This window comes from Typopeltis vanoorti, chromosome 15 (assembly GCF_054136105.1).
Source record: "Typopeltis vanoorti isolate ZY-2024b chromosome 15, IOZ_Tvanoo_1.0, whole genome shotgun sequence".
Taxonomy (NCBI): Eukaryota; Metazoa; Arthropoda; class Arachnida; order Uropygi; family Thelyphonidae; genus Typopeltis; species Typopeltis vanoorti.
This window is the reverse complement of record NC_143563.1, coordinates 11,800,387-11,828,139: the sequence shown is the minus strand read 5'-3', so window position 1 is coordinate 11,828,139 and position 27,753 is coordinate 11,800,387. Positions and strand designations below refer to the sequence as shown.

General features: G+C 35.2%; 1 protein-coding gene across 1 annotated transcript in view; it reads left to right on the top strand.

Annotated features, from left to right (window-relative positions):
- The window catches only part of LOC150098385 (2-Hydroxyacid oxidase 1-like), a 37,947-nt gene extending 11,313 nt beyond the window's left edge, over positions 1-26,634 (top strand). Inside the window, exons 2-9 of the mRNA XM_090405183.1 lie at positions 21,964-22,104; positions 22,249-22,400; positions 22,506-22,761; positions 23,564-23,724; positions 25,285-25,376; positions 25,610-25,771; positions 26,169-26,238; positions 26,546-26,634. Of these exons, the coding sequence (XP_090261309.1) occupies positions 21,964-22,104; positions 22,249-22,400; positions 22,506-22,761; positions 23,564-23,724; positions 25,285-25,376; positions 25,610-25,771; positions 26,169-26,238; positions 26,546-26,634 (1,123 nt within the window). The remainder of the gene's footprint in view (positions 1-21,963; positions 22,105-22,248; positions 22,401-22,505; positions 22,762-23,563; positions 23,725-25,284; positions 25,377-25,609; positions 25,772-26,168; positions 26,239-26,545) is intronic.
- The last annotated feature ends 1,119 nt before the right edge of the window (positions 26,635-27,753 follow it).

Genomic DNA, 27,753 nt, shown 5'->3' with positions numbered 1-27,753 from the left:
TGTATGGAAAGGATGATATTAGTGGATAAGAAATCGTGTCGTGATTGGTGGTCACTTCTGACCAGATCAAGATCAAGATAAGATAAGGAATCGTGACGCAAATGTTTGTTGTTATTGAGATTGGAATTTCGCTGGGGCCCTTGTCTGTCAGAAATATCACGTGGTGTGATGGGTGATATTTAGAGATAAGAATCGTGACGTTATGTCTTTATGTGGTATTTTGGTTTGGCTATGGAATTGTGGGCTATGTTTTGAGATAAGATATCTTTGAATTCTCCCAGGGTGACATACATCCATCATTGTCATCTGTGGGAATTCTTAGAGTATGTCGTGATGGCTGTTGTGATTAGATTTTTCTGAATAATTAATTATATACCAGTGTCACTCAAACATACGTTTTCTTTTTTTTTTTAATTTTTATATAGATGGTTGTACTAATTTTCCAATGCATTAGGGGTATTTGTTTCCTGTTAAAGGGTGGGAATTCTTAGAGTAAGTCGTGATGGCGTCAGTCTTTCGAGCTTTTCTGAATAATTAATTATATACTGATGTCACACAAACACACATACTTTTTTTCCATACCTCATCTGTATTTTCTCCTATATTCATATTCTAATCAAGTTCATATTTTATTCATAATTCATCCGGATATTTTGATTTGTCTAAAAGTAAGATCTTAAAGTTCAATAAATAAATAAATAAATAAACAAATCATGTGTGTATTCACGGTTATTTCAAAACTGTTCTTACTTAAGCATACATACATAACACATCAAAGACACTGTTTGTTCTTTTAAGTTTACATATTTATTTCACAGATATTATTTACATTGCAATATGCAAGAAATAGGAATTGAATTTACATATATCACCAATGCAAATAGTGTTTTTCTTGGCGTAACATTTCTTTGAAAAAAAAAAAAAACTTACATTTCTTTCCAGAATGGGAACATCTTGGTACTATCTAGGTTTTCTGAATATTCCAAATTGTTGAATCACATATATTCACAGAACACAAACACAACTCTGAAAAGACTTTTCATTATAGATTACTGTGGCTAACATATATTCACACCACAAAACACACAAAACATAGGAGTTGAAAGATATTTCTGTAAATAACCAGAAAAGCTAGTGGACTACTTAATTTACTTTAGTATCCATTTGGTTCTCTGTATTAATTCTTTCCCATGGGTGCCCATGGTGGGAAAGTCTATGCACTGTTTTGTTTAGGGTAAGTGTTATTTCCGGTTTCGAATTCCGATTGCTGTTAGAGTATGGAAATCAGACAAGTGAAATTATTATTTTTTTTTCAAATTGATTGGTTATTTTCTGTATTTTAATTTTAAAAGTCATTCTAACAGCATAACTGAGTAGAATTAATAAATATATAAAGTATATGTGAATTTTTTTTCCAACACTGAATATTTCTCATTAAGTCTTTTCTTAAACTTGCCCACGGTTGGTGGAAAACTCTATGGGCGTTTTGTTTAGAGTAAGTGTTATTTCCGGTTTCGAATTCCAATTGCTGTTAGAGTATGGAATTCAGACAAGTGAATTTTTTTTTTTTTTTTTCAAATTGATTGGTTATTTTCTGTATTTTACTTTTACAGGTCATATTCTAACAGAATAACTGAGCAGAATTAATAAATATATAAAGTATATGAGAATTTATTTTCCAACACTGTATATTTCTCATTAAGTCTTTTCTTATCCACTCGCCTTTTGTTGTACGTAGGTGCGAAATCGTGTGTTTTGTTTTGTTTCGAACTCTTGGTTTCCGTTGGGAAATTACCAATATAACTATTAATTTTACCTTCGATTCCTTGTGTTCTTAACCTATTTCTGTAAGTAGAATTTATTTGTGAATTATTTTCCCACACTGTTAATTTCCATTCATTAACCTTGTTTGTAGATAACGAACAAATAAGATTTTTAAGTCAATGAATCAAAAAAAAAAAAATTCTCTGGTTACTTTGTGGCATGAAATTTCACAAGGAAAAAAAAAATTCTCTGGTTACTTTGTGGCATGAAATTTCACAAGGAAAAAAAAATTCTCTGGTTACTTTGTGGCATGAAATTTCACAAGGAAAAAAAATGTTATCTTCCTTCTTAAATTTGTATAACACATATACGACACCCAATTTGTTCATTTTAATTTACACATTTTATTGAACGAAATATTATTTACAAATTGTATTTACTGAATCTAACAATACAGAATATAAATAAATTGAAAAATACATCAAAGGTTCTTCCATGGTTGTGGAATTGCCATCGTATGGTTTTAACAATGTGACTCTCATCTGAAAGTTAATTTTTCGTTTGGCATTCGTTGGGAATTTATTACTGTAGTAAAATTAAGGGATGTGTATTTATTTCTTTGAAACCAATACGTATACTTCAGAGAATTATTAAAAGCACAGAATCTTTTGTTATGTTTCCAAAAGCATTTAAAGGTACACGTTATGTTTTCACGTTTTGGGCATCCAATTTCATTTAAATCAAGAACAGGCCTCCCTATTAACTTCGTTAATGTTTTTGATTTTTCTCTTCCTTTGGCAAGTAATATATGATATTTGCATGTTGATTCTATCATCCAATCTCTTAGTTTGTCCAAAGGTAGTGAACCAATTTCCCACTTCAGCTGATGGTTATATTTTATTAACCAAGAATTCTGTTTTTTAACTCTTTCAGGTAATTCTTTCCAACTACAAGGTGATTTTGTCACCACATATCTTACATTAATTCCATCAGAAATACAAATTTCTTTAGGAAATAAATTTGAACTCTTATTCAACAAAAATTGTACATCCATTATCCCAATGATAACTGAAAATTCGTATTTTTCACCCACTGTCGATTTTTCATAATCGTTTTCCTTCATTCTTCTTCTTCGATTACTTCATATGGCACCACAAATAAATAGTTATTTATTATTATTTCACTGATTATTAGCTCTGATTGTATACTTTATGGTAACATTCGTTTACAAAATTCTAAACAATTAGAACTTTTCACAAAGAAACTTTCAAAGAATTTGTGGCTCACCCATTATTTTTGCATTACCAAACACAAATCACAAAACAGCAGCTGCAGTAGATGACCGATTACCTTAAGTCCAAAGTCACTCGACTCTCTGGTATTTTCTTATAGTACTGTTTACACTTACCATCCCCTACCCTGACCGTTCCTTCAAAAATGAACCCTTTGCACAGATGACTCAATGACATGTTTTCACATGCTGTTGGATATACTGTTGGTGTGTTTTTATCTTACTTTGTGTAGGGAAAGGTAAAATTTGTATATGTGTTATCTGTAGAGTACAAACATTTTCTCTATGCCAAACTTTAAAGAAGTGTTAAACTCACGTTTTGTTGGTTTAATTAGGTGCTTCTCTCTTTCTCTCTTTCTCTCTCTCTCTCACTCTCTGTAAAAATAACCAAATTCTAACAGTTCGGATTTTCGATTATGTGAACGATTTGTTTTCAGATAACTCAAATAATGTCAATAGGTAGCATTAGAGAATTTCTAAAATAATCAATACATGGATTTTCGTTTTCAACACCTTTTTTTTCTTTTTCCTCTCATGGCATTAATTTCACAGTTGTGATTTTTTAAAATAATAAAACAGAATTGCATTAAGATATAAAGTTGTGGATTTAGATATCAAGATCTAATCAGAATAACTGAGTAAAAATTCACCGTAAAGGAAAAATAAACGAGTCAAGTGTCTTTGCAGTTATGACAATTCGTTCATCCTGTGAAGTTATCGTATTGTGTTGTGGTGATTGGTATCCAGGAAAGTAAAGTAAAGTAAAATAATGCGTGAGCCACAAAAGTCATTGAAATTTTCTTTCTTCAGGAAAATAGCACAAGACAAAACTCTTCACCTAGCTCTAAAAGGATGGAAACCGGTTATTATTTTAGAAGACACGTACATTGTGATGTATTTATCCCGGACCACTTGGGAAAAATTACGCAGGAAGTGGTCTGATATCCTCGGCTACTTGCAAAGAAGAGTTGACTACGAAATGGACCTTGGTGATTGTTATATTCTGAAATGCCAAGATGGGGAACTAATACTTGATGATACAGGAGCTGATGGAAGTAAGGTTTTTTCTATTAGTTGTGAAGAAGCTGAGAGATTTTCAACAAAAATGTACGACATTGATAATCATTTACTATTTTTGGAAACTGAATTACCATCTGTCCGTATAATGGGAAAAATTATCGCTCAACATTTAAATTCATCAATGGTAAAATTAGACTTTCAAGATTTTATCCAATTCGATAAAGATTCTTTATTTTGGGACATTTACGAACATTTTACAAAAACTGTTTGTGTATATTTGCTGACAAAAGAATCCACAGAATGTTTAGCGAGGCATGGTGTCATTTCCAGACTGACACAATATCAAACGTATGGAAGTGTGGTTACCATGGTATCTGATTTAAAAATTCTTTTGCGTGACCAGCTATTTTGATGTAATGTAACCAAGAAACAGTGAGTAACAAAAATTTTATTCATTGAACTCTCTGGAGAATGTTAAGAGTCTAAACTAAATATTGCGAAATATTTTTAGGTAATTACATGTTTCGAATTTTTCTCAGTAAATATACTTGTAAATAGTATTTGAGCAAAATAAAATGTGCATTTGTAAACTTAAATGAACAAAGATGTGTGTTTTTGTTGTTGTGTTTTTCCATGGTGAATTTTTACTCAGTTATTCTGATTAGATCTTGATATTTAAATCCACAACTTTATATCTTAATGCAATTCTGTTTAATTATTTTAAAAAATCACAACTGTGAAATTAATGCCAGGACAGGAAAAAGAAAAAACGGTGTTGAAAAACGAAAATCCATGTATTGATTATTTTAGAAATTGTCTAATGCTACCTATTGACATTATTTGAGTTATCTGAAAACAAATCGTTCACATAATCGAAAATCCGAACTGTTAGAATTTGGTTATTTTTACAGAGAGTGAGAGAGAGAGAGAGAGAGAGAGAAAGAGAGAAAGAGAAAAGCACCTAATTAAACCAACAAAACATGAGTTTAACACTTCTTTAAAGTTTGGCATAGAGAAAATGTTTGTACTCTACAGATAACACATATACAAATTTTACCTTTCCCTACAAAAAGTAAGATAAAAACACACCAACAGTATATCCAACAGCATGTGAAAGCATATCATTGAGTCATCTGTGCAAAGGATTCATTTTTGAAGGAACGGTCAGGGTAGGGGATGGTAAGTGTAAACAGTACTATAAGAAAATACCAGAGAGTCGAGTGACTTTGGACTTAAGGTAATCGTTCATCTACTGCAGCTGCTGTTTTGTGATTTGTGTTTGGTAATGCAAAAATAATGGGTGAGCCACAAATTCTTTGAAAGTTTCTTTGTGAAAAGTTCTAATTGTTTAGAATTTTGTAAACGAATGTTACCATAAAGTATACGATCAGAGCTAATAATCAGTGAAATAATAATAAATAACTATTTATTTGTGGTGCCATATGAAGTAATCGAAGAAGAAGAATGAAGGAAAACGATTATGAAAAATCGACAGTGGGTGAAAAATACGAATTTTCAGTTATCATTGGGATAATTGATGTACAATTTTTGTTGAATAAGAGTTCAAATTTATTTCCTAAAGAAATTTGTATTTCTGATGGAATTAATGTAAGATATGCGGTGACAAAATCACCTTGTAGTTGGAAAGAATTACCTGAAAGAGTTAAAAAACAGAATTCTTGGTTAATAAAATATATCCATCAGCTGAAGTGGGAAATTGGTTCACTAGCTTTGGACAAACTAAGAGATTGGATGATAGAATCAACATGCAAATATCATATATTACTTGCCAAAGGAAGAGAAAAATCAAAAACATTAACGAAGTTAATAGGGTGGCCTGTTCTTGATTTAAATGAAATTGGATGCCCGAAACGTGAAAACATAACGTGTACCTTTAAATACTTTTGGAAACATAACAAAAGATTCTGTGCTTTTAATAATTCTCTGAAGTATATGTATTGGTTTCAAAGAAACAAATACACAACCCTTAATTTTACTACAGTAATAAATTCCCAACGAATGCGAAACGAAAAATTAACTTTCAGATGACAGTCACATTGTCAAAACCATACGATGGCAATTCTACAACCATGGAAGAACCTTTGATGTATTTTTCATTTTATTTATTTTCTGTATTGTTAGATTCAGTAAATACAATTTGAAAATAATATTTCGTTCAATAAAATGTGTAAATTAAAATGAACAAATTGGGTGTCGTATATGTGTTATACAAATTTAAGAAGGAAGATAACATTTTTTTTCCTTGTGAAATTTCATGCCACAAAGTAACCAGAGAATTTTTTTTTTTTTTTGATTCATTGACTTAAAAATCTTATTTGTTCCTTATCTACAAACAAGGTTAATGAATGGAAATTAACAGTGTGGGAAAATAATTCACAAATAAATTCTACTTACAGAAATAGGTTAAGAGCACAAGGAATCGAAGGTAAAATTAATAGTTATATTGGTAATTTCCCAACGGAAACCAAGTGTTCGAAACAAAACACACGATTTCGCACCTACGTACAACAAAAGGCGAGTGGATAAGAAAAGACTTAATGAGAAATATACAGTGTTGGAAAATAAATTCTCATATACTTTATATATTTATTAATTCTGCTCAATTATTCTGTTAGAATATGACCTGTAAAAGTAAAATACAGAAAATAACCAATCAATTTGAAAAAAAATAAATAAATAAAAATTTCACTTGTCTGAATTCCATACTCTAACAGCAATCGGAATTCGAAACCGGAAATAACACTTACCCTAAACAAAACGGCGCATAGAGTTTCCCACCAACCTTGGGCAAGTTTAAGAAAAGACTTAATGAGAAATATTCAGTGTTGGAAAAAAAATTCACATATACTTTATATATTTATTAATTCTACTCAGTTATTCTGTTAGAATGACTTTTAAAAGTAAAATACAGAAAATAACCACTCGATTTGAAAAAAAAAATAATAATTTCACTTGTCTGATTTCCATACTCTAACAGCAATCGGAATTCGAAACCGGAAATAACACTTACCCTAAACAAAACAGTGCATAGACTTTCCCACCATGGGCACCAGTGGGAAAGAATTAATACAGAGAACCAAACAGATACTAAAGTAAATTAAGTAGTCCACTAGCTTTTCTGGTTATTTACAGAAATATCTTACAACTACTATGTTTTGTGTGTTTTGTGTTGTGAATATATGTTAGCCACAGTAACCTATAATGAAAATGTCTTTTCAGACTTGTGTTTGTGTTCTGTGAATATACAGGGTGTTCGGGATAAATTTGACAGTTTCGTAAGGAAAAAGAAAATCTTCTTTGTATCTATTAAATTTAATGAATTGACAAAAAAACATTACAGGCAGAGTTAATTACAATACTATCAACAAGATTTACTCAAAATAACCACCATTAGCATCGATCACAGCTTCAATTCTTCTTCGGAACCTCGAACAAGCTGATGCTACAGTCTCCCTGGGAAGGGCCGCAAAAACTGTTTTAATTTTATCCATTAACTGGGCTTTTGTATTACTGGAAGTGCGATTGGTGTCTTTTTCAACTGCGCCCCATACAAAATAATCCATGGGGTTAAGGTCTGGGGAGTTTGGAGGCCAAACATTTGGACTGGTGAAGTCGTAGAAATTTTCAGACAACCATTTTTGACTTTTCCCAGAGGTGTGGCAAGGGGCCGAATCCTGCTGCCATACATACGGCCTACCATTGGCTACCCTTGTTATCCAGGGCTTGACTACAGTTAGCAACTCCACGAACAAAGCCCGAATTCCAATGCCAGGGTTCTTCAACACCTGTTCCTGCAGATTTGCGAGGAATTCTGCTGTACGAACGCAATCAGATCGTCTGCTAGGGATCTTTCTTCTTGCTACATCCTCGTAGTCACCATTGCAAGTCTCTAGTTCATGCCTGATTGTTTTTACTGTATTCAGGGAGCATTGGGCAGCAGTCGTAATATCCTTATTTTGATGGCGGGCACGAATCATCATGATACAAGTTATTCTCTTCCATGATTCAGGTGGGTTCCAGCTATCCATCCTTTCTGACAACTTGTATATGAATGAAGAAGGGTCCAAACTTTTAAATGAAGAGAAGTGTGTGTTAATACATGTAACTTACGGAAAAATATAATTAATTATAAATATGTCAAATTTATCCCGAACACCCTGTATGTTAATCAACAATTTGGAATATTCAGAAAACCTTGATAGTACCAAGATGTTCCCATTCTGGAAAGAAATGTAAGTTTTTTTTTTTTTCAAAGAAATGTTACGCCAAGAAAAACACTATTTGCATTGGTGATATATGTAAATTCAATTCCTATTTCTTGCATATTGCAATGTAAATAATATCTGTGAAATAAATATGTAAACTTAAAAGAACAAACAGTGTCTTTGATGTGTTATGTATGTATGCTTAAGTAAGAACAGTTTTGAAATAACCGTGAATACACACACGATTTGTTTATTTATTTATTTATTTATTGAACTTTAAGATCTTACTTTTAGACAAATCAAAATATCCGGATGAATTATGAATAAAATATGAACTTGATTAGAATATGAATATAGAAGAAAATACAGATGAGGTATGGAAAAAATGTATGTGTGTTTGAGTGACACCGGTATATAATTAATTATTCAGAAAAATCTAATCACAACAGCCATCATGACATACTCTTAGAATTCCCACAGACGACAATGACGGATGTATGTCACCCTGGGAGAATTCAAAGATATCTTATCTCAAAACATAGCCCACAATTCCATAGCCAAACCAAAATACCACATAAAGACATAACGTCACGATTCTTATCTCTAAATATCACCCATCACACCACGTGATATTTCTGACAGACAAGGGCCCCAGCGAAATTCCAATCTCAATAACAACAAACATTCGCGTCACGATTCCTTATCTTATCTTGATCTTGATCTGGTCAGAAGTGACCACCAATCACGACACGATTTCTCATCCACTAATATCATCCTTTCCATTCAAAACAACAACGTCACTTATCTACATCTGAAAACAACACACACCCACGACACGATTCCTTTTCTCTACCATCACCCATAATTCTATATGCGAACCAAAACACAAGAACTGAAGCTAGTGACCACATATGCTCCCAGAGAAATTCCTGACTCAGGAAGCCACGCACACCAGAAGCATTTGGTTTAAACTGGCCCACCAATCACAACACTAATCCTTATCTCTACCATCACCCATAATTCCATACACAAACCAAAACACAAGAACTGAAGCCATTCACACAGTTGCCCACAGGGAAATTCCTAACATTCCAAACTCATGACATCACTCACAATGACGTCAGGAAGCCACGCCCACCGGATGCATTTGGTCAGAACCTCCACCCCTAGTAGGAGCTGAAGCCATTGACACATATACCTTCACGGAAAAGCCACGCCCACCGGATGCATTTGGTCACTATAGCCACCCCTACTACTGTCCACTGCTGATTGTAGTCTTGATAGGATGACCTTTTCAGTTACTTTGCCAAGACAGGAAAGAAGACTGATGGGCCTGTAGCTTTGGGGAAGTTGTGGGTTATTACCAGGTTTTTTCAGAGGTATAATGTCCGTGATTTTCCAATCAGAGGGAAAGTATCGGAATCTTAAAATGAAATTGGTAATATTAACTAGATGAATTATGGCTTTCCGTGGGAGTAGCTTTATTATTCTATTGGTAATGCCATCAGGGCCGGGGGCCTTTTTATTCTTCAGATGGGAAATGATATTTATTATTTCTGTTGGAGATGTGGGGGGATGGTTTCTGAATCATCCTTAGGCTGACTTAGTGCATTTCTAACTTTACGATGAACTTTGTAAATAAGATTGATATTTAAGTTTGCATAAGATGGGCTGCATTGATTTTCCAGATTGTCAATTAGGGCTTCTGCTTTTTCTTCATCTGTGTGTGCAACTCCAAGATTGGTCTTTAAAGGAGGAAGTGGTTGTCTTTTGATACGAAGAGATTTTACAAACTTCCACATGGAGTTATCTTCTGGGTTGATTTCTTTCAGTTTGGTTTCACATTTGGAGTTGCTGTGGACCTGGAGGGATTCTCGAACCTGTCTGTTCAAAGTGTTTAAGGTTGCTTTGTCCTGCGGCGCTCTGGTGTTGTGATATCACTTTCTGGCCTTGTTCTTGGCTCTAATCAGGTCCATTATCTCTATTGGGATCTTAGAAGCGTGGAGGACAGTGGTTTGAGTGACTGATGCTATTGATGAGTTGATTTGCCTAGTTAAGTTGTTTACAGCTTGATCTATTTCTTCTTTTTTGCAAATGACAGGGGGAGGACCGATGTGGATTGGAAGAACTTTAGAGAGCTTGTCCCATGGTATGAAAGAATGATGGGGAGAGAGTTGGTCTTGAAGTCCTAACCTGAGTAGGATTGGGATTATGATCTGAGTTAAGCTCTTCTACTGTCTCCAGCTGGTATTGATATTTGATGTTTCTGAGGATAACTATGTCTAATTCATCAGAACTTCCTGATGGGCTGTAGTGGGTGGGCTCAGTGGGTCCAGCTACTCTTGATGAGTTGAGTAATGTGCTGTTGTATAAGGTACGGCCTTTGGTGTTGATTGACGAACTGAACCAGGCCGTATGTTTGGAGTTAAGGTCTCCAGCTATAATTATGGAATCCGTGGAGCCGAGGATGGTGTCTAAGTCTACTGTCAATAGTGGAATACTGGGAGGATTGTATGCTGCATAGATTTTGAGTTTGCCAGCATTATTTGTGTGCACCTCCACACCCGTCACCTCAAGGTTTAGAGTTTGGGGGTTGGTCAGCGAGTTGTGGCTTAAATAATTTTTGATAAAAATAGCTGTTCCGCCTCCACTAGAGTTAAGTCTGTCTGTCCTGTATAAAATATAACCTCTTAGTTTTGGATTGTTTGATGGCCTGAGGTGGGATTCACTTATCAAGATTATGTCTGTTTTGTATCTTTTTGCCAATTCTTGCAGCTCGAGAATTTTGTTTGTTAAGCCATTGGTATTCCATGCTGTTATCATGAGAGAATTTGGTTTAAATTTTTTAAACATTATAGAGAGCTCTTAATATGGATTGGGTTTCTAGGTAGAATCTTTTTCTGGAGGATGGTGAGGTGCTTGCTTTGCTGAATTCATGCAGCATTGTTGCAAGTGACGAATTTAAAGCTGATGTGAGATTAGAGCTTGTTCGCTGTTGTGATGAAAAAGTCTGGGTTCTTACCGCTTCCGCATATGATTTGGACATGGTTGAGGGTCGAGGGCCTTCCTGTGTTGTCGAATGTGAGGTAATATGATCTGGAGGGCGAACTGCTTGGACGTGCATTGTGTCATTTCTTGGAGGAGCGTGGTTACTTCTTAATGATCCACGGTTTTTTGGATGGAAAAGGCAACCCTTGTAATTAGAGGGGTGTGGTCCTCTACAGTTGGCACAACAGGTAGGTGTCGACCTGGGTTTGGTGCAGGAGTTGGTTTGATGACCCTCACCGCATTTTAGGCATCTATATGCAGCTCTGCACAGTTTTTGGGCATGCCCGAACCTCTGGCATCTGTGGCACTGCCCTGCCGATGCCTTCTTCCTTAGAGGTTCGGTTGTGATTTTAAGCTTACAGATGTCCGTTACTTCATAGATTCTTTTTTGTGTGTTGGAGATTTCGACCAACACCAGTGGCATTGGTGTTTTATCTGACCTCAACATTCTACTGACTTTGGTTGGAGTCAGTCCTTGATTGATGAGGTCAGCTGTGATCTCATCAGTTGTGATGCCTTCAGCCACTCCTCTTAGAACTACCTTTAAGTTCTTCTCTCTTGCTAGCGCAAAGGTGTGGAAGGGCAGTTTTGAGTTGTCAAACATTTTCGCCATCAAGCGATAATCAGTGACAGTGGTAGGGTGGATCTTTACACCCTCTTCAGTATTTCTTGCCCAGGAAAAATTGATATTATGTTCTCCTAGTGATCTTGAGACTGAGGTCCATTTGTCTTTATCTCGAAGGATAACTGGAGGGACCTTTTCTTTTCTGTCTTGGGAGATCTGATTTTGTTGAGTTGATACATTATCTTCCAGTTCACCTCCCGATGTTCTTCGTCTTTTATTAGATTGTTCCTCATGAGAACAATCGAACTGTCGGGGAATCTTTGTAGGTAGAACAGGTGTAATGTCTTCTTCTATGTCCAAATCATCATCTTCAGTGTCATTTACTTGAGTGAAGAGATTCAAGCAACCAGGATAGTCTGTATCAAATTTCTTAAGGATGAATTTGAGAATGTCAAGTGACATATCTTTGTTTAGCTGTTGAATGGCGTCCTTGATATCGTTTACATTCTCCATTCTTGTGTACGAAATATTAAGATATATTTCGGATAGGTATGATGGCGAATAGAACGGGCTAGGGCCAGAAAATTGTATCAAAAGTTAAATTCTTACCTTCTATTCCGCAAACAAAGCAGATTCACAATATCTAAAACTCACTAATCACCACTGAAATCAAAAAACATTCTTCGCAACAACAACATTATGCGAGACAACAATGCGAGCCGCCATTTTTAGGAAGAAAGAAAATGATCAAAACTGACCTTATACAGTATATATATGTATGGCAGGAGAATGTAAACGATATCAAAGACGCCATCCAACAGTTAAACAAAGATATGTCACTTGACATATCTAAAAAAGTTGTACCGTTTTCACTTATATCAAATTTATTGTAACTCAAAAAAGGTGTGGTAACATTTTTAAAGATTTTGGCATACTTTTTGCAAAAAAAAAATAAAATAAAATTTATTAGCAATAGAATTTACTAGATTAATTTTAAATGGATAATATATCTAACTATAAAAATTCAAAGATATTATTATTTTTGGTCATCTTTCAGTGCTCTCTCACGTATTCAGTTATTTTTTCTTACCAACATTCATTAGTACTTCGGTTGGATGATTGAGATTTCTTCGAAAGAGAAAAATTCCTTCTGTTACCGGACATATCGTATTTTTATACTAAAAATGAATATTAAATTAATATTAATATTATTAATATTAATAAATAATAAAACAATATTAATATACAGTAATACCCCGACTTACGCTATCCCGACTTACGTGAATCTAGAGTTACGCAATTTCTTATATGTACGTATTCCCGTCCTGCTTCACGCCTCACCACTAGTTGTATCTTTGCGGCGCCGGCCGCATTCGCCAGTGTCGCACATCTTGTGAACAAGCACTGACGTGTTTCGCGCGGTCTCCATTCATACACGATTTTTATAGTCTACAAACCTTGCGATTGTTTAATGTTATGTTCTTGATAAACATTTTATCACATAAAAAATAATAAAGTCATCCAAAAGAAGCAAGTCCGATTCTTATACTGCTAGCAAGAAAAGAAAAACATTGACTTTGGAAACAAAATTCAAAATTATTAAAGATTTTAAAGGCTTTCAATGTAACAATGTAGTTACATTGAAAGCATTTCTCAGATGTAAGCAAAGTACTGAATATAATGCAAAATCTTTAAAAATGTTACCACACCTTTTTTGAATTACAATAAATTTAGTATAAGTGAAAACTGTACAACTTTCTTAATCTAAAGGTATGGATGAGATTGATTCATTCAATCCCTTACAATACCCTTGGAGGGTAATGGATGGCAATGCTGTAGCCAATGAAGTTCTAACTGAGGCTCGGCTACTGCTGTTACCCTTCTGCCATGATCAGAGTTTTAATAGCTCAATAACACCTTATCCCTACACTGTCCGATACAGATAACGGGGAAGATGAAAAGCATTCTTGCTTCGCCCCTTTAAGCCAGTCCTTATAAGGATAAGGACTCTTAATCTAAAGAGAAAACTGAGTAACAATAATTTTTAATTATTCAAGGTTGATTAAGTTTGTTAACCTTGGATTGCAATGAAGATAAAGATAGTCTGCTTTAACTGACAACGTAGTTACATTGAAAGCATTTCTCAAATAGATAATGCATTTACGTAATTTTGTCCACATTTTAGCCGTTATAAAAAAAAAGATAACTTTACATAGAAAATGTTCAATGTACAATTTTTTTTTTCTATCTGGTCTACACACGAAAGCCACAAGACCTATAGCATGTTAGTGCCATGGGTGGGCAACATGAATGGAAGAAAGGAGGAATCTGTTCACATTTTGCTTGAACAGCTGAGGGTTGTAATTTCTGGGGAAGGCAGAGAGGAGGAGGAGAGTGTTCCAAAGAACCACATTAGATGGAATGAAAGAGAAGACAGCGAAGTTGTTCGGGTGTTAAAAGGGTGCTGCTTAGCAGCGGCTCCTGTTTTAGTGATTTTGGAGGAGAGTGGGGGGAATAATAGAAAGGGATAGAAAAGGTTTTCGTCAGCATTTACATTATCAGTTAAGAACGGGATAATAAAGTTGTTCTAAATATAATAAACGGATGTATGTATAAAACATAATAATTATATGTGATGGAAAAGATATTCGGAGGATCTCTGTAAAACTAGAGACGGATGAAACTGGCTTAGAAGAATAATTTGCAATCTTTCTTAAATGCACCGAATTTAGAGCTTAATTTCAGACATTGTGAGCACTAAAAAAATAATCATACGAGGAATTCGAGATAAAACGACACATTTATAGACACTTTAGACCAGTGGTTCTTAATCGGTGTTCCCCAGAACACTTGTGTTCCTCCAACTGGTTACACAGAAATCTCGCTGCTGTGAAAAATGCGCAATCATTGAATTCAAGCATAATTCATAAACGTCTTGGGATTATTGGTGAGATGGAAACGATGTTAAATTACCGTGTGATAATCAAGTGAGAGTAAAAAATTGTCCAGTTGATCAAACGACGATATGTAGCCAAGTCAAGCTGATTTTTGAGAGGCTAAAAGTAGAAGCTGGAGAAGCGGCCAAAGAAAAAAATTTCGTGACCAGTAATGGTTGGTTCAACCGATTTAAAAATCCCTGTCACTGGCACAGCATCGCGGAGAGTGGAGAGGCGGCAAGCGCTGATAAAGGGGCTACGTCTTCTTTTCCTGAGACACTTAAGGCTATCATCGAGGAAGGTAGCTATAGCAGTCAAACCATATTTAATGTCGAGACCGGCTTGCTTGTTCTGGAAAAAGATGCCTAAGAGAACTTTCATCGCACGCGAAGAAAAAACATTTCCTGGCTTTAAGACTTCCAAAGACCGGTTGACAGTAATGCTTGGTGGAAATACAGCTGGTGATTGCAAGTTAAAACTTCTCTTAATTTATCGCTCCGAAAATCCAAGAGCTCTAAAAAAAATCTAAAGCTGGCTTGCCAGTGATTTGGAAGTCAAATTCTAAAGCTTGGGTGACAGCTTCTATTTTTGAAGACTGGTTTGGTCACCACTTCATACCTGAAGTTGAACGTTATTGCCAGTTTAAAAGAATTCCGCTTAAAGTTATGCTCATTATTGATAATTCACCTGGTCATCCTCCTGCAACTTTAATTCGTTCGTTTGCAAGTCTGAATGAAGCTATGAGGCAAAATGAGCACCTGTCTGTTAAAGAGTTTTGGAAACAGTTTAATGTTTTAGATGCTGTAAGGATTATCGGAGATTCTTGGGGTGAAATTTCCCGAAAAACCTTGAGTGGTGTCTGGAAAAAACTTTGTCCATCCTTTTTTAAATGCGAAACGAAAACGTTGCCAGAAACTGATCAAGTTGCCGAGGCAATAGAAGAAGTTGTCAACCTTGCCAGGCAATTAGATTTAGAAGTCGACAGTGAAGATTGTCAGCGAGCTGTTAGACTCACATAATAAGCTTAGAATCACAGAGATCATAGAGATGCGTGAGCAAAGCGCTACTGAAGAGACCAAAACCCCAGATCCAGTTCTACCAGAAAAGCACATGACAATTGCAAAATTAACAGAAGATCTCAGCTTAATTAAGAAAGGTTTACAGATTTTGGAAGACCTAGATTCTAACGAAGAACGAATTGTAGCCACAAGGCAAGGAATAAAAAAATCATTAGCTTGCTATCAAGAAATTTTGAGTGACAAGAAAAATACATTATGCCATCAGACGAATCTATTAGATTTTATGAAACCATCGACATCGAAATAACTTTCTTTTTTTATGTAAGAAAAACTACAATTATGATTATACAGTTAATGAAATAAAGAGCCAAAAAGCTTCACTTCGGCGATGTAAAAATTATTTAAATTAACGGGATATTTAATTCTCCATTATTTCAAAGCCGAATAAGAAAGTCTACGATAGAAATCAAAGAGTTTCATGCCGAATATAGCAAGCTATAAAAGTTCGACGAGTCCAAGGGTAAGTAAACACCCGGGGCAGGTGTTTGCTTACGCTAAGACACTGTTAATTAAATGTGTGAAATCCGCCAAGGACTTTGTTCGTTTATTCTTCTGTAAACTGTGCGTTGACAAGTGATAGTATAGCTATGGGTCTCTATCTGCTGATTGAGTTTCTTTTCCCATGTTTATATATGCTCTTTTTAAGCTTGTAGTCTTGTTTTGTCTGAAACCAAATAAATGACTTTAACGATTGCTTTCTAGACTACATCCTAGAATACATAAAACAGATTCGTCCATTCATCGAACGTGATCTTCCACTCAGACTACAATAAAATCCGACATTGTGGTTTTCAACCACATGAAGAGCAGAAATATGCTCTGAAGTTAATCAAATCAATCCAAGCAAATGTCAAGAAATCGAAGCCATGATTTCTCCAAGATAATATTCAGATACACTAGGTCCGATCATGTTAAAATTACTAAATAAAATATTTGTAATTGGACACATACTCTCACGCTACAAACCACTATAATCACACCTATATATAAATACGGGAAAAGAAACGCAATATTCACACAAGTTAACTATATAGGCTGAAAGACAGCTTCTGTATCGATAAAAGTACTCGTATGCAAGGCATTACGAGATTGTAAACTAATCAGATTTATATCACTGCAATATAACATGATTAATTCAATGTTTAGAAGCAAGCAGATGATGCCAACTTTATCTAGATTGCAATGACATTACATAAAGTATTAACAGCCCATGCCAAATTAAGCGTATGTTTACTGATCATATAATTCGTTTATACTTTTGGGGATGGGAGAAGTTAATATTTGAAATGATTCTATTAGTTTCTTGTGATTTGGAGTCCAGATCGTTAATGAAGTGAATACCACTAGATAACTAGTCTCTGTGGATAAGAAGGTTATGGACTAATAAGGGACTTTCATGTTTAAGGGAAATGAAATTGCTGTCCTACGGTAGGTAATATTGCAGATTACCGTTATGATGGTAGATTTTAACTAAACATGGACAAATTTCTAGTGGAATAACAAGGAAAACAACTCCCTTCATCCCTCATGCCCTACTCTATACACTCCAATTCCATTATGTTTTACAATAAGCAGCAATGCGGGCATCGAGAATATAGCAGGTTATTGACCACAAACGAGATCTTTTTAGTGGAAAAACAATACGAACACATAACACATTATGTCTAATTTCTTCCCACATACTCAACACAAGAGTTAATTGATTAACCGGCGAATGTTGATACAACTGAGAACCCCTTTTACGGAAGCTCAACAAATATAAAGCTATTGGTTGTGATGTGGTTTTACCGGTAAATTGCGTGTGTTCTCCTGGCCGGTTCTGCTTACTTTGAAAGAAGAAAACCCATCCACTTCCGTATGAGACTGGTTAACTCACACTTTGATTGAAATCACCTGATGAAGGTTCCTCGTCATAGACAAGATGCGAATCCGAGTCTTTCCAATCAATGGTCTGACCACTCTAACCCAGCTGCGGTACGGAGGCTCAACTTTATATAATTATTAAATCGCAAACAGTTTTATGATGTGAGTCATTGAGAGATTGTATTGAGGCAGAATTAGTTTCAATATGCGGAAACTAACTCCATTCGGTTATCTTTTTTCGTGAGGTGGTTGTGCAACATTATATACTCACGAGATAAAATATTATGACCACCTTGCTGGTAGTGTGTTGTGCCTTCCTTGGCCAAAATAACCACTTGCGCCCGCTTTCGCTTTGGCTTAACTAGATAGCGGAAGTTGTTCTTAGGTATTCTCAACCATCTAGACAGAATAAAGTCCCAGAGGTCAACAACCAAGCGACGGACTGATGTCGACAGTCGGCTGACAGTCGTATCCCTCTCAGGAATGTTCGATGGAATTCAAATTAGGAGAATTGTGCGGTATATATTATTTTTGAACATATTTGAACAATGCGAGCCTCGTGACAATTGGTATTGTCTTGCTGGAAGAGTCCAAATCCAGCTGACCACGTCGTCATCATGTAGAACAATAGATTCTCTGAAACAGTTAAGAAATCATGTTCATTGGAGATGAGAAAGCATAGAAATGTGCACGAGAAGAATCTCCACACCCTGATAGTACCGCAAGCATGTTTCCTGCCAATCGTGCAGCTTGGTTGATCAGAAGCTGGAAGAACGGTGGTCATGATACATTCGAACTGAAGAGTGTGCATTTGTAATTTCTTTTCTCTTTCCAATATTCCCAATATAATTTTGAATTTGCGGTCAGTACTGTACACTAAGTTTTATAATGCTAATTTTATCGTATATCAGGAAGTGATTAGCTCCAAAGTTGTAAAACTAAAAACTGTAAAGAAAATCATAAATTCTATTGTTTACGTGGAATCAATCAACGCCAATTTGTTCTTTGTTCAGTGGAACTGAGACTTCATTTGAAACATTCTCATATCTGTTACTACATCAAGAAAATCAAATGTTTTAGTAATGAAAGGACGATCAAAACCATTGAATTTAAATCAAACGCATAACCGAACATCAATATACGGCTTCCAGACAGACTCGTCTTTTACTGGCTACCGAAAAGTGTATCCTCATTTAGAAGCTTTATAGTTTTAATATATTCGAATGAGGCGTGATGATAGTAATGGCTTCCAGGAGTTGGTAGTTAAATCAGACATTCATCGGAGTGATTAGAATGAGAACTCAATGTGTGACTGAGTCAAGACGTTTAATGAAAAGATCAGCTTTTGGAAATTCAAGACTTGGGAAAATACCCCCCCCTCTCTCTCTCTCTCTCTCTCTCTCTCTCTCTCTCTCTCTCTCTCGATAAGTATCGATAATATATCGATGAACAATGATATTTAACGATATATTTTCAACTTTGCATATTACTCAGAGGGGAAATAATAATAAAAAAAAAGTCTTCTCTGGAGGGATATAGGTCACTGACCAACTTCCAGTAGCATCCTATTCGTCCATTGCGTTTTATACGTGTCAAGCTGAAAGGTGTTTAAAAGTGCGCAGTCTCTATGACCCCACTACCTTGGAATATAACATCAGAGTAATACAGAGATGATTATACGCACCAAACAGAATTGTAGTATAACCTCGAAGGACCTGATTTGACTTTCCAGGTGTATTGTTAGGTAAGTATTCCAAATATGAATCCTAAATAAACGAACTGTTAGGACTCCCACCATTAATATGTACAAAATACAATCTTGAGTTGACATCTTTAAATCAATTCCCTTCTTCTCATTATGCGATACGTATATATTACTCTTGTTTAGAATCGGGAATTTTTTATATTATTCTTTAATTTTATTTTATTTTTATCGGGTAATATTCTTGATAGGTACAGAAAAATCTTGCAGGCTTCGTTTCTAGTTTTTCTTTATTTGAAACTGTTGTTAATATTCATCTTTGCAACTATATTCTGTGGTAAATTTTCACCATCAGTTATAGTAGTTTGTATATTATCAGTAATATGACGAACGGGATAGTACCTAATTTTAATTGAAGATTTGTTTCAACAGGATTTCGCTGATAAAGCAGTTAGGAGATTTATTTTCCTCTCGGTGATATTTACACAGATGTTGTTCATTGCACCAACTCTAGGTACAAAAATGGTAAGATACATTCTCAATGCGTGTGTTTCGTACTTCAATTTAATAAAAAATCTTAATTAATGCCATTTCATAAATTGATATATTCTTTTAAAAACAATCAATTGAAAGAAATTACTTCTACTGATGCATTTTTAAATCTCAATTACAAACTGAAAAAAAAAAATACACAAAAAGTTTTGGTGTTTAATATATATATTTTTAGATTAATTAATCAAATATGATGTTTGCTTTTATGTTTTACATTTTTGTCAATAGAGGGCAAATGGGTTTAGCATACACAATCCGATCAAAGCTAAACAAAACAATTAGCTTTTAAAATATCCTGTTAGCAGTTTAAAAACACAGTTAATCGTAATTTACTGTCTTTTTTAATTATAAAATAGTCTAATTGCATAATTATTTTGCTTTTCAGGGAAACTATTCAAGTAATGAGTCGCCGATAAGGTAAGTACGAATATATTTTCCACGACATTGTGATCTTTTGGTATTATTCAAACAGTTTTGTTGATGTATTGCAATTAATTAAAAGGAGAAACAGTGCCAAAATTAGTCCAAGTTGATAACGTATTTATTATCAAAATACTAAAAAAAAAAAAAAAAAAACTAAGGCAGCATCTGAATGCGTCTCTAGGATTTAAGAACAAAAAAGATGGGAATGAAATGGATGTGGAACGTTATTAAGCAAGACATTTGTAAGAAGATAATTTTATTTAGTAATCTTAGATTTGTAAGATTTCCTAAACAAGCCTTAAAGTACAAGCCATTAGGAAAAAGAAAACAAGGACATTCAACGATAACTTCTACGGCCGGAACAGGCATGCTATGCCTAAATCCTTGATACGCATGATGATGATGATGATCATTTGTATGAAGAGGATGATGTAGAAGGAAGAAAAGTTAACAAATATAAGAAAAGGAATCGAGCGTGCAGGCTGAGGGCAATCCAAACAAATGTTATTGTTATGCCGCCAATTTAAGAAAGAAGGAATGTCGAAGAATAAGCTTATTTAATGCAGATATACATTGAGCAGTTATAGCAGATGTTATAATACATGACAGTTACAATAGAAAAAGAACTGCTAGTAGAACAAACAAGTCAAAAACGTTGGAGATCTCTTGTATAATCTGGAGAATGAACTGAAATAAATTCGTAGTTATTTGCTGATGATGGAAGATAGAATAATTAGGGATGCTAATTCCAGTGACCTATTATATTGGTCGGATTATGCTTGAAGAAACGAATGGATATAGGTATCGTTGAATTACGGTGGATAGGAATTGTTCAAAGGTCACATAACAAAAATTGCAAATTCAACTCGGGATAATTGCGACAATGATACGAACATTGGCATCTGAGAATAACGAACTGGTTTTGCCTATTTACAGGACTTTGATACAACCTTAACTACTGTGGCAAATTTGGTCTCCTGTGTTCCAAGAAGATAAAGAAGCTGTGAAAAGCACGTAATAAAGAGTTATAAAGATTATTTTGTGGATTATGAGAATAACTTATGAAGAGAGAGAGAGAGAGAAAATGTGAACTGCAGACACCGGTAAACAAGACAAAGAGGGATGATGTGTTTGTAAACTTCTGAGAGTATGTTTTAGGATATCGGCATATTGCATAAATTTTCGTTATGCAATATGGAAAGAGAACAAGGGGGAATTTGTGGAATTTAAGCTTATTTGCAGTTTAGAAAGGGATGGGAGCTGGATGTTTCTCTCATAGAGCAGTAAGCGAGTGAAATAGTTTACCTACTGAAGTGGTGAGTGCACCTAGTGAGAATGAGTTGAAACCGAAAACTTTCAACGTAAATATTTCACTTTTCGCATCTAAACGTTGACACCCACAAGTAAGAAATTACACCCACGAGTAAGACGTTTGAATATTCATGCGTGAATATTCAAACATCTAAATTCTTCATAGGAATTTTTTTTTTGCAGACCAGATCCTAGTCAGATGGTGACTGTGGAGGACTTCGAGAGATACAGCAGAGTTGCTCTTCCAAAAGTCTTCCGAGATTATCTCCATGATGGTGCTGATGGAAACTTCACTCTGCTAGAAAATGCAAAAGCCTTTTTGAGGTAAGGGGCTTCTTGAGCATTAGTTCAGAAACAATTCTGTCATTGTTTAGATGAGGTTTCCTGGATTTTGTGTTTTAATTACAGAACCCGATAGTGCATATCTGTTATTATTATTATTATTTTTTCATATTTTCCTTTGTTCAGATACAGAATCAGACCTCGACTGCTACGCAACGTTGCTAATCTGGACATGTCGGTGAACTTACTGAAACAGAAAATATCGTTCCCCGTCTGCGTGTCTCCGACGGCTAATCACGGTTTATTCCACCCTGAAAGAGAAATGGGAATGGCCAGAGGCAAGTGCGTTAATTTAATGAGAGAAATTTGTTGCTGGTATACCACAATGTTCAGACTATCATTTCAATTTGCTTTTTTTTAATTTTAATTTTTATTTTTTGTAGCTGCTGAGAGTATCGGAACCCTCATGATCATGAGCAGTATTTCAACCACTTCTATTGAAGATGTGGTCAACGCAGCCCCTAATGGAATACGCTGGATGATGGTTTACCCTCTAAAGAATCGAGACGTCACTAGTCGAATTGTGAAGAAGGCTGAACAAAATGGCTTCAAGGCAATCGTAGTAACAGCAGACTCTCCAAGAATGGGTAACAAGGTGAATGATGTGAAAAACAACTTCGATATCCCAGAAGGCATCAGGTAAGATAGTAGGTGCTTATGTAGTCTTCGTGGGTACTTTGAACAGAGTATTCTCATCACTTATTTCCAATATTTTACCTGTTCAGGACTTTCTTGTTGTTACTTTGCCTTTTTTTTTTTATCAATCGTTATTAAGTGTCCTGCGCTTTTCATTTTTAAATTGTTATGTGGTTTCAAATATTCTTCTCACCCTATCTTAATTAAACATTGATATTTTGATAACTTTAAAGTTATTATGTCGGTTAATTCTAGACGCGTTTTTTCCTCTGAGCGTCACAATTACATATTCTATGCATTCGATCCTTGGGATACGCTATTATAATAGGTGTGGATCATCTTCAAAATTCGGCGTGCAAAGAAAGGGATGATTATCGATGCTGCAAGCTGATGGCCTGACGTTTGGTTAGTATTACACGGACATAAAAATTATTTTTAATTAGGGACTTGACTACTTACCTAATTTTGACATTAGGAGATGTACTACTGCAACCGTATTTAACGATTCTAGTTTTAAACAAGTAAAAGTTTTACTAAGTTTCATCCAGCTCATTTTTAAAACCAATGTTCTTTTATTATTTTTTTTAAGTTTTATTATTAATACGCAAAATTAATTAATCAGAGATTAATTAATCAGTATTAATAATAAAACTATAACATACATACACACACATACAAAGAGGGAGGTATGGAGAGAGAGAGAGAGAGAGAGAGAGATAGAGAGAGATTGACAAAATGATTATTATTTTCCACACTGCTATCGCGTAAAGTACTTTATGATCTGCTCTGTTTCTCTTTATTATAGTTTGCCAGTCTACGCTGAAGCCTATGGTCTGCTCAACGAATCAGGGTCGACAGTATACAAAACGTTCATCGATGATTTTGATGCTGCTGCCACCTGGGAAACTATACGGTGGTTGAGAACTATCACTTCCTTGCCCATTGTGGTCAAAGGGATTCTCTCCGGTGAGTGGAATTTGTCTCTTTCTTTAAGTCCACCAAAAAGAAAAGAAAGAGAAATGAGTACAACAAAATCGATTACATCAAGAATCTGGTTTGATAGTGATTCATTAAGTAGGAGTTTTAAATTGCTAGCAGATGTCTAAGATGCCACTTGAATGCTCTTGTTAAATAAGTGTTAATTATTCTGTATGGATAGAGAGAGAAATAGAGAGAGAGAGAGAGAGAGAGAGAGAGAGAGAGAGAGAGAGAGAGAGAGAGAGAGAGAGAGAGAGAGAGAGAGAATCATTGTATCTTCTTTGGAAAACAATGTAAGAATTCATTTGTCAAGTTAGTTGAGAAAGAAAAGAAACAAAGGATAGGAATATTGCGCTAGAGAGGTTGATGAAGAAATAATGAAGGAGACAGTTGTTTCCCACCTTACTTTCTTACTTATAATCAGATTCTTGGCCGAAAAAGAATTCTCCGTGTTATTTAATAGATGGCGTTAATCTAACCGATCATCTGCTCCTTGTTGTGGATCTAAGCTTAACATGTAACTTATGGTTTTGTCTGAACAAACTTCAGATATCCATTCTAATTTCCCTTTGTCTGAGTGATTTGGAAGAAATTTTACTTTTAGAAAAGTCGAGCACCACAATATCTCATTGTAATTTTTCTGAAAAGTCTCCTACTTCTTCAACCGTTTCGTTATGTCTACTGCTGGACGAAGAAAACCCAATGGTTTACCAGACCACTGGGTTTTCTGACTCTTCCATCCATCTCACTCCCACAACATGCTCGAATTCATCCCTTCAACTTCTTGGTCTTCCTGTTCGTCTTGCTCCATTCATTGGTCTCCACTCTGTTATCTTTCAATTCCATCTCCCAACATTACATCTGGCAATATGGCTAGCCCATCTCCACTTACCCTGTTTAATGTATTTTACACTATCCATGACACCTGTTTGAGATTTTATCCAGGCATTTGTCTTCCTATCTCTTAATGTTATTTTTAGCATACTTCACTCCATGCGATGTTGTGTCGTTCTCAGTTTTTTGTTTTGGGTTTCTGTTCAAGTCCATCTTTCTCAACCGTATGTTAGGACAGAAAATATGCAATGGCTGAAAGCTTTCGTATTTAGACTCATAGGGATGTCGCTTCTGAATACGTCTCTCATTTTCCCATAAGCCATTCATCCAAGGTGAATTCTTCGTTCAATCTCTCAATAGTACCTTGTATTATTTAGGTATCTGTTTATGTACACGTGAGTGTTCCACAAACTCTGTGTTAAAACCAGCACCCGAGAACACGCATGATAAGCACTCTTAAAATAATCATTGTATGCGTAAACTGTTGTACCGTGCAAAAGTACTGATTTCCAAATACTGTGATATATCATTATTTTGTTAGTTGGAATAATGTCTCTTTTATTTGGAAGAGTTTTGCTGTAGTGATGCAGTGTTTGGCACCCAGGTATTCTGTATATATATATAATAAAATACTTTTGATTTTTCCTTTCATTCGATGTATTTTGTTGCACTGATCTATTAAAAATAAATACACATAGAATGGTTTGATTTCAGGTAAAGATGCAGTATTAGCAGCACTCAACGGTGCTCGAGGTATTTTGGTTTCCAATCATGGAGGAAGACAGCTAGATACTGATCCCGCTACTGCAAGTATCCCCCCTCTTTCCGTTATTCATACACTAATTCAATTTTAAAGTACGGTATCAATGATCAGTATGCTATTATAAATCCCCTGAAAGAACGCAAGTTGCTTAATAGTAACATTGAAAATATACATGCCCGTATACACAGTTTATTTCGTTGTATGAATGTGCCTGTTTGAATAAACGTTTACGTAATTGTAATAATAATCACAAAAGAAATGTTTTGTTTTCTTCAGATCGACGCCCTGACTGAGGTGTCGAAGGCCGTGAGATTGCTTCCAGTTGAGGTGCTCATGGATGGAGGAGTACGCCGAGGCACCGATGTGTTCAAAGCTCTTGCTTTGGGGGCCAAAGCAGTGTGCGTAGGACGACCAGCAGTATGGGGGCTTGTTTATGATGTGAGTATCCGCATATAGCGAAACCGCATGTTTAAGGGACGTGGCGTATTAGTTGTAACTTGAAAGGTAACAATGAGGGTTTCAGTAATAATGTTGTATATGTTAATAGTGGAACGATAGCAGATCGACACCCTCCCTCAATATCCCCCACATAAAAAATTACATTCGTATATTAGCTCACACTGCTAGTTTAGTAATAAAGATACTACATCGCAAAGATAAGTGTGTGAAGTGAGTTACTGAGGTATAAATGGAGACACAAATCGATGTATTGTCCCTGCTATAGATGTATTCAGTAAGAGTGAAAAAATCAACTCTCATTGAACTTTATGAGCAAGGTAGATGTCAAATATATATTTTTTGTTAATCTCTGACCTATATTTTCTTATGTTTGCAGGGAGAAAGAGGCGCTAAGATGGTGCTGGATATTTTGCGAGAGGAAACCAATAGGACTATGATGTTAGCAGGTAAGAATAACTTCTTAAATTATCCTTAGTGGAGATATATGTATATTTTCTCTTTTGTCTTTCTTTTCTTTTCTGCTTAGCATATTAATCAGGACGTTTTCAAGTCAGGAGGAAATGATCGCCATTAGAAAGATTGTTTATTAGAAAGGAAATGACCAATAAGTGATGGAGTCATCGTATGATTCCGGATTACTTTCACCCACTTGATCATTTCGCTACTAAAAGATTCACTTCCAAGATAGAAAGATAGAAAGTGAAAATAACAAAACAACAAAAATTATTAATTCAATGATTATTATATTTGCAGAATTTTTTGTAAAACGAGCTGCTGCTCTGAGGAATATTTTCAATTATTGCCGCTTCATCGATCATGATGTTAAGCCTGATTTAAATTAGCTTTAATCTGAATTGATAACTGTCATCGCAGTTACGTTTGCATCTTGTAATTATAACTTGATTTCACCACAACCTTCAGTATTAAGTATTAATACGCTTTCTTTGTTTTCACAGGATCGAGAACTGTTCAAGACATCGAGAGATCTCAGGTGGTCAGCGAAAGCTATTATGAGAATCTGTGGACTTCTCTTCTATCTTGATTCGCGGAAGCTGCGACATAAAAGGCTGAGTTTTTCAATTGCGTTTTGTCTAGCGGCGAATGAAGCTTAAATAAATGTCTTAAATAAAGCAAGTAATGTTTAAACAAACTTGTTCATAATGAAATCAAAGTGTTCTTTAAATCTACGAAATTTGTGAGATTAACTCTGATGTTTAAGTTAAGGGATGTTACATCCCATATTGTTTCTTAGCCGAATAAGAAACTCAAAGAGTTTCATGCCGAATAAGAAACTCAAAGAGTTTCATGCCGAATATAGAAACTATATAAAGTTCGGCGATTCCAAGCGTAAGCAAATACCTGGATAGTGCAACATCTGCCCCATTTGGTAGTGCAAACTGAGGCAACTCATAGTAAGGGTGGAGCAAGCTCCGATCACTATTCTTGGTATTTACCCATAATGTGAAATTAACTCCTGGGAGCTGTATTACTGTTCAACATTATGAGAGACGGTCACTACCCAGACCGGTTTCGACCTTTATTGAGGTCTCATCAGTGAATAGGTAGAGCAATTTAATACCAAGTTTGTAGCGAACAGAACTTACATCCCTTCTATGAGAATTGCCAAAGTGTCCTAATAAATTACTAATTATATGAAGAGCCAAAGGCTTCAAGCTTCAATTGAAGCCAAATGCTTCAATTACACCCTTACTATGAGTCGCCTCTGTTTGCACTACCAAATGGGTCAGGTGTTGCGGTATCCAGGTATTTGCTTACGCTTGGAATCGCCGAACTTTATATAGTTTCTACTATATTCGGCATGAAACTCTTTGAGTTTCTTATTCGGCTAAGAAACAATATGGGATGTAATATCCTTTAACTTAAATAAGTTATGTCGCCGAATTGGAGCCTTTGGCTCTTCATATAATTAGTAATTGTTAACTCTGATGTTTTCTATTATA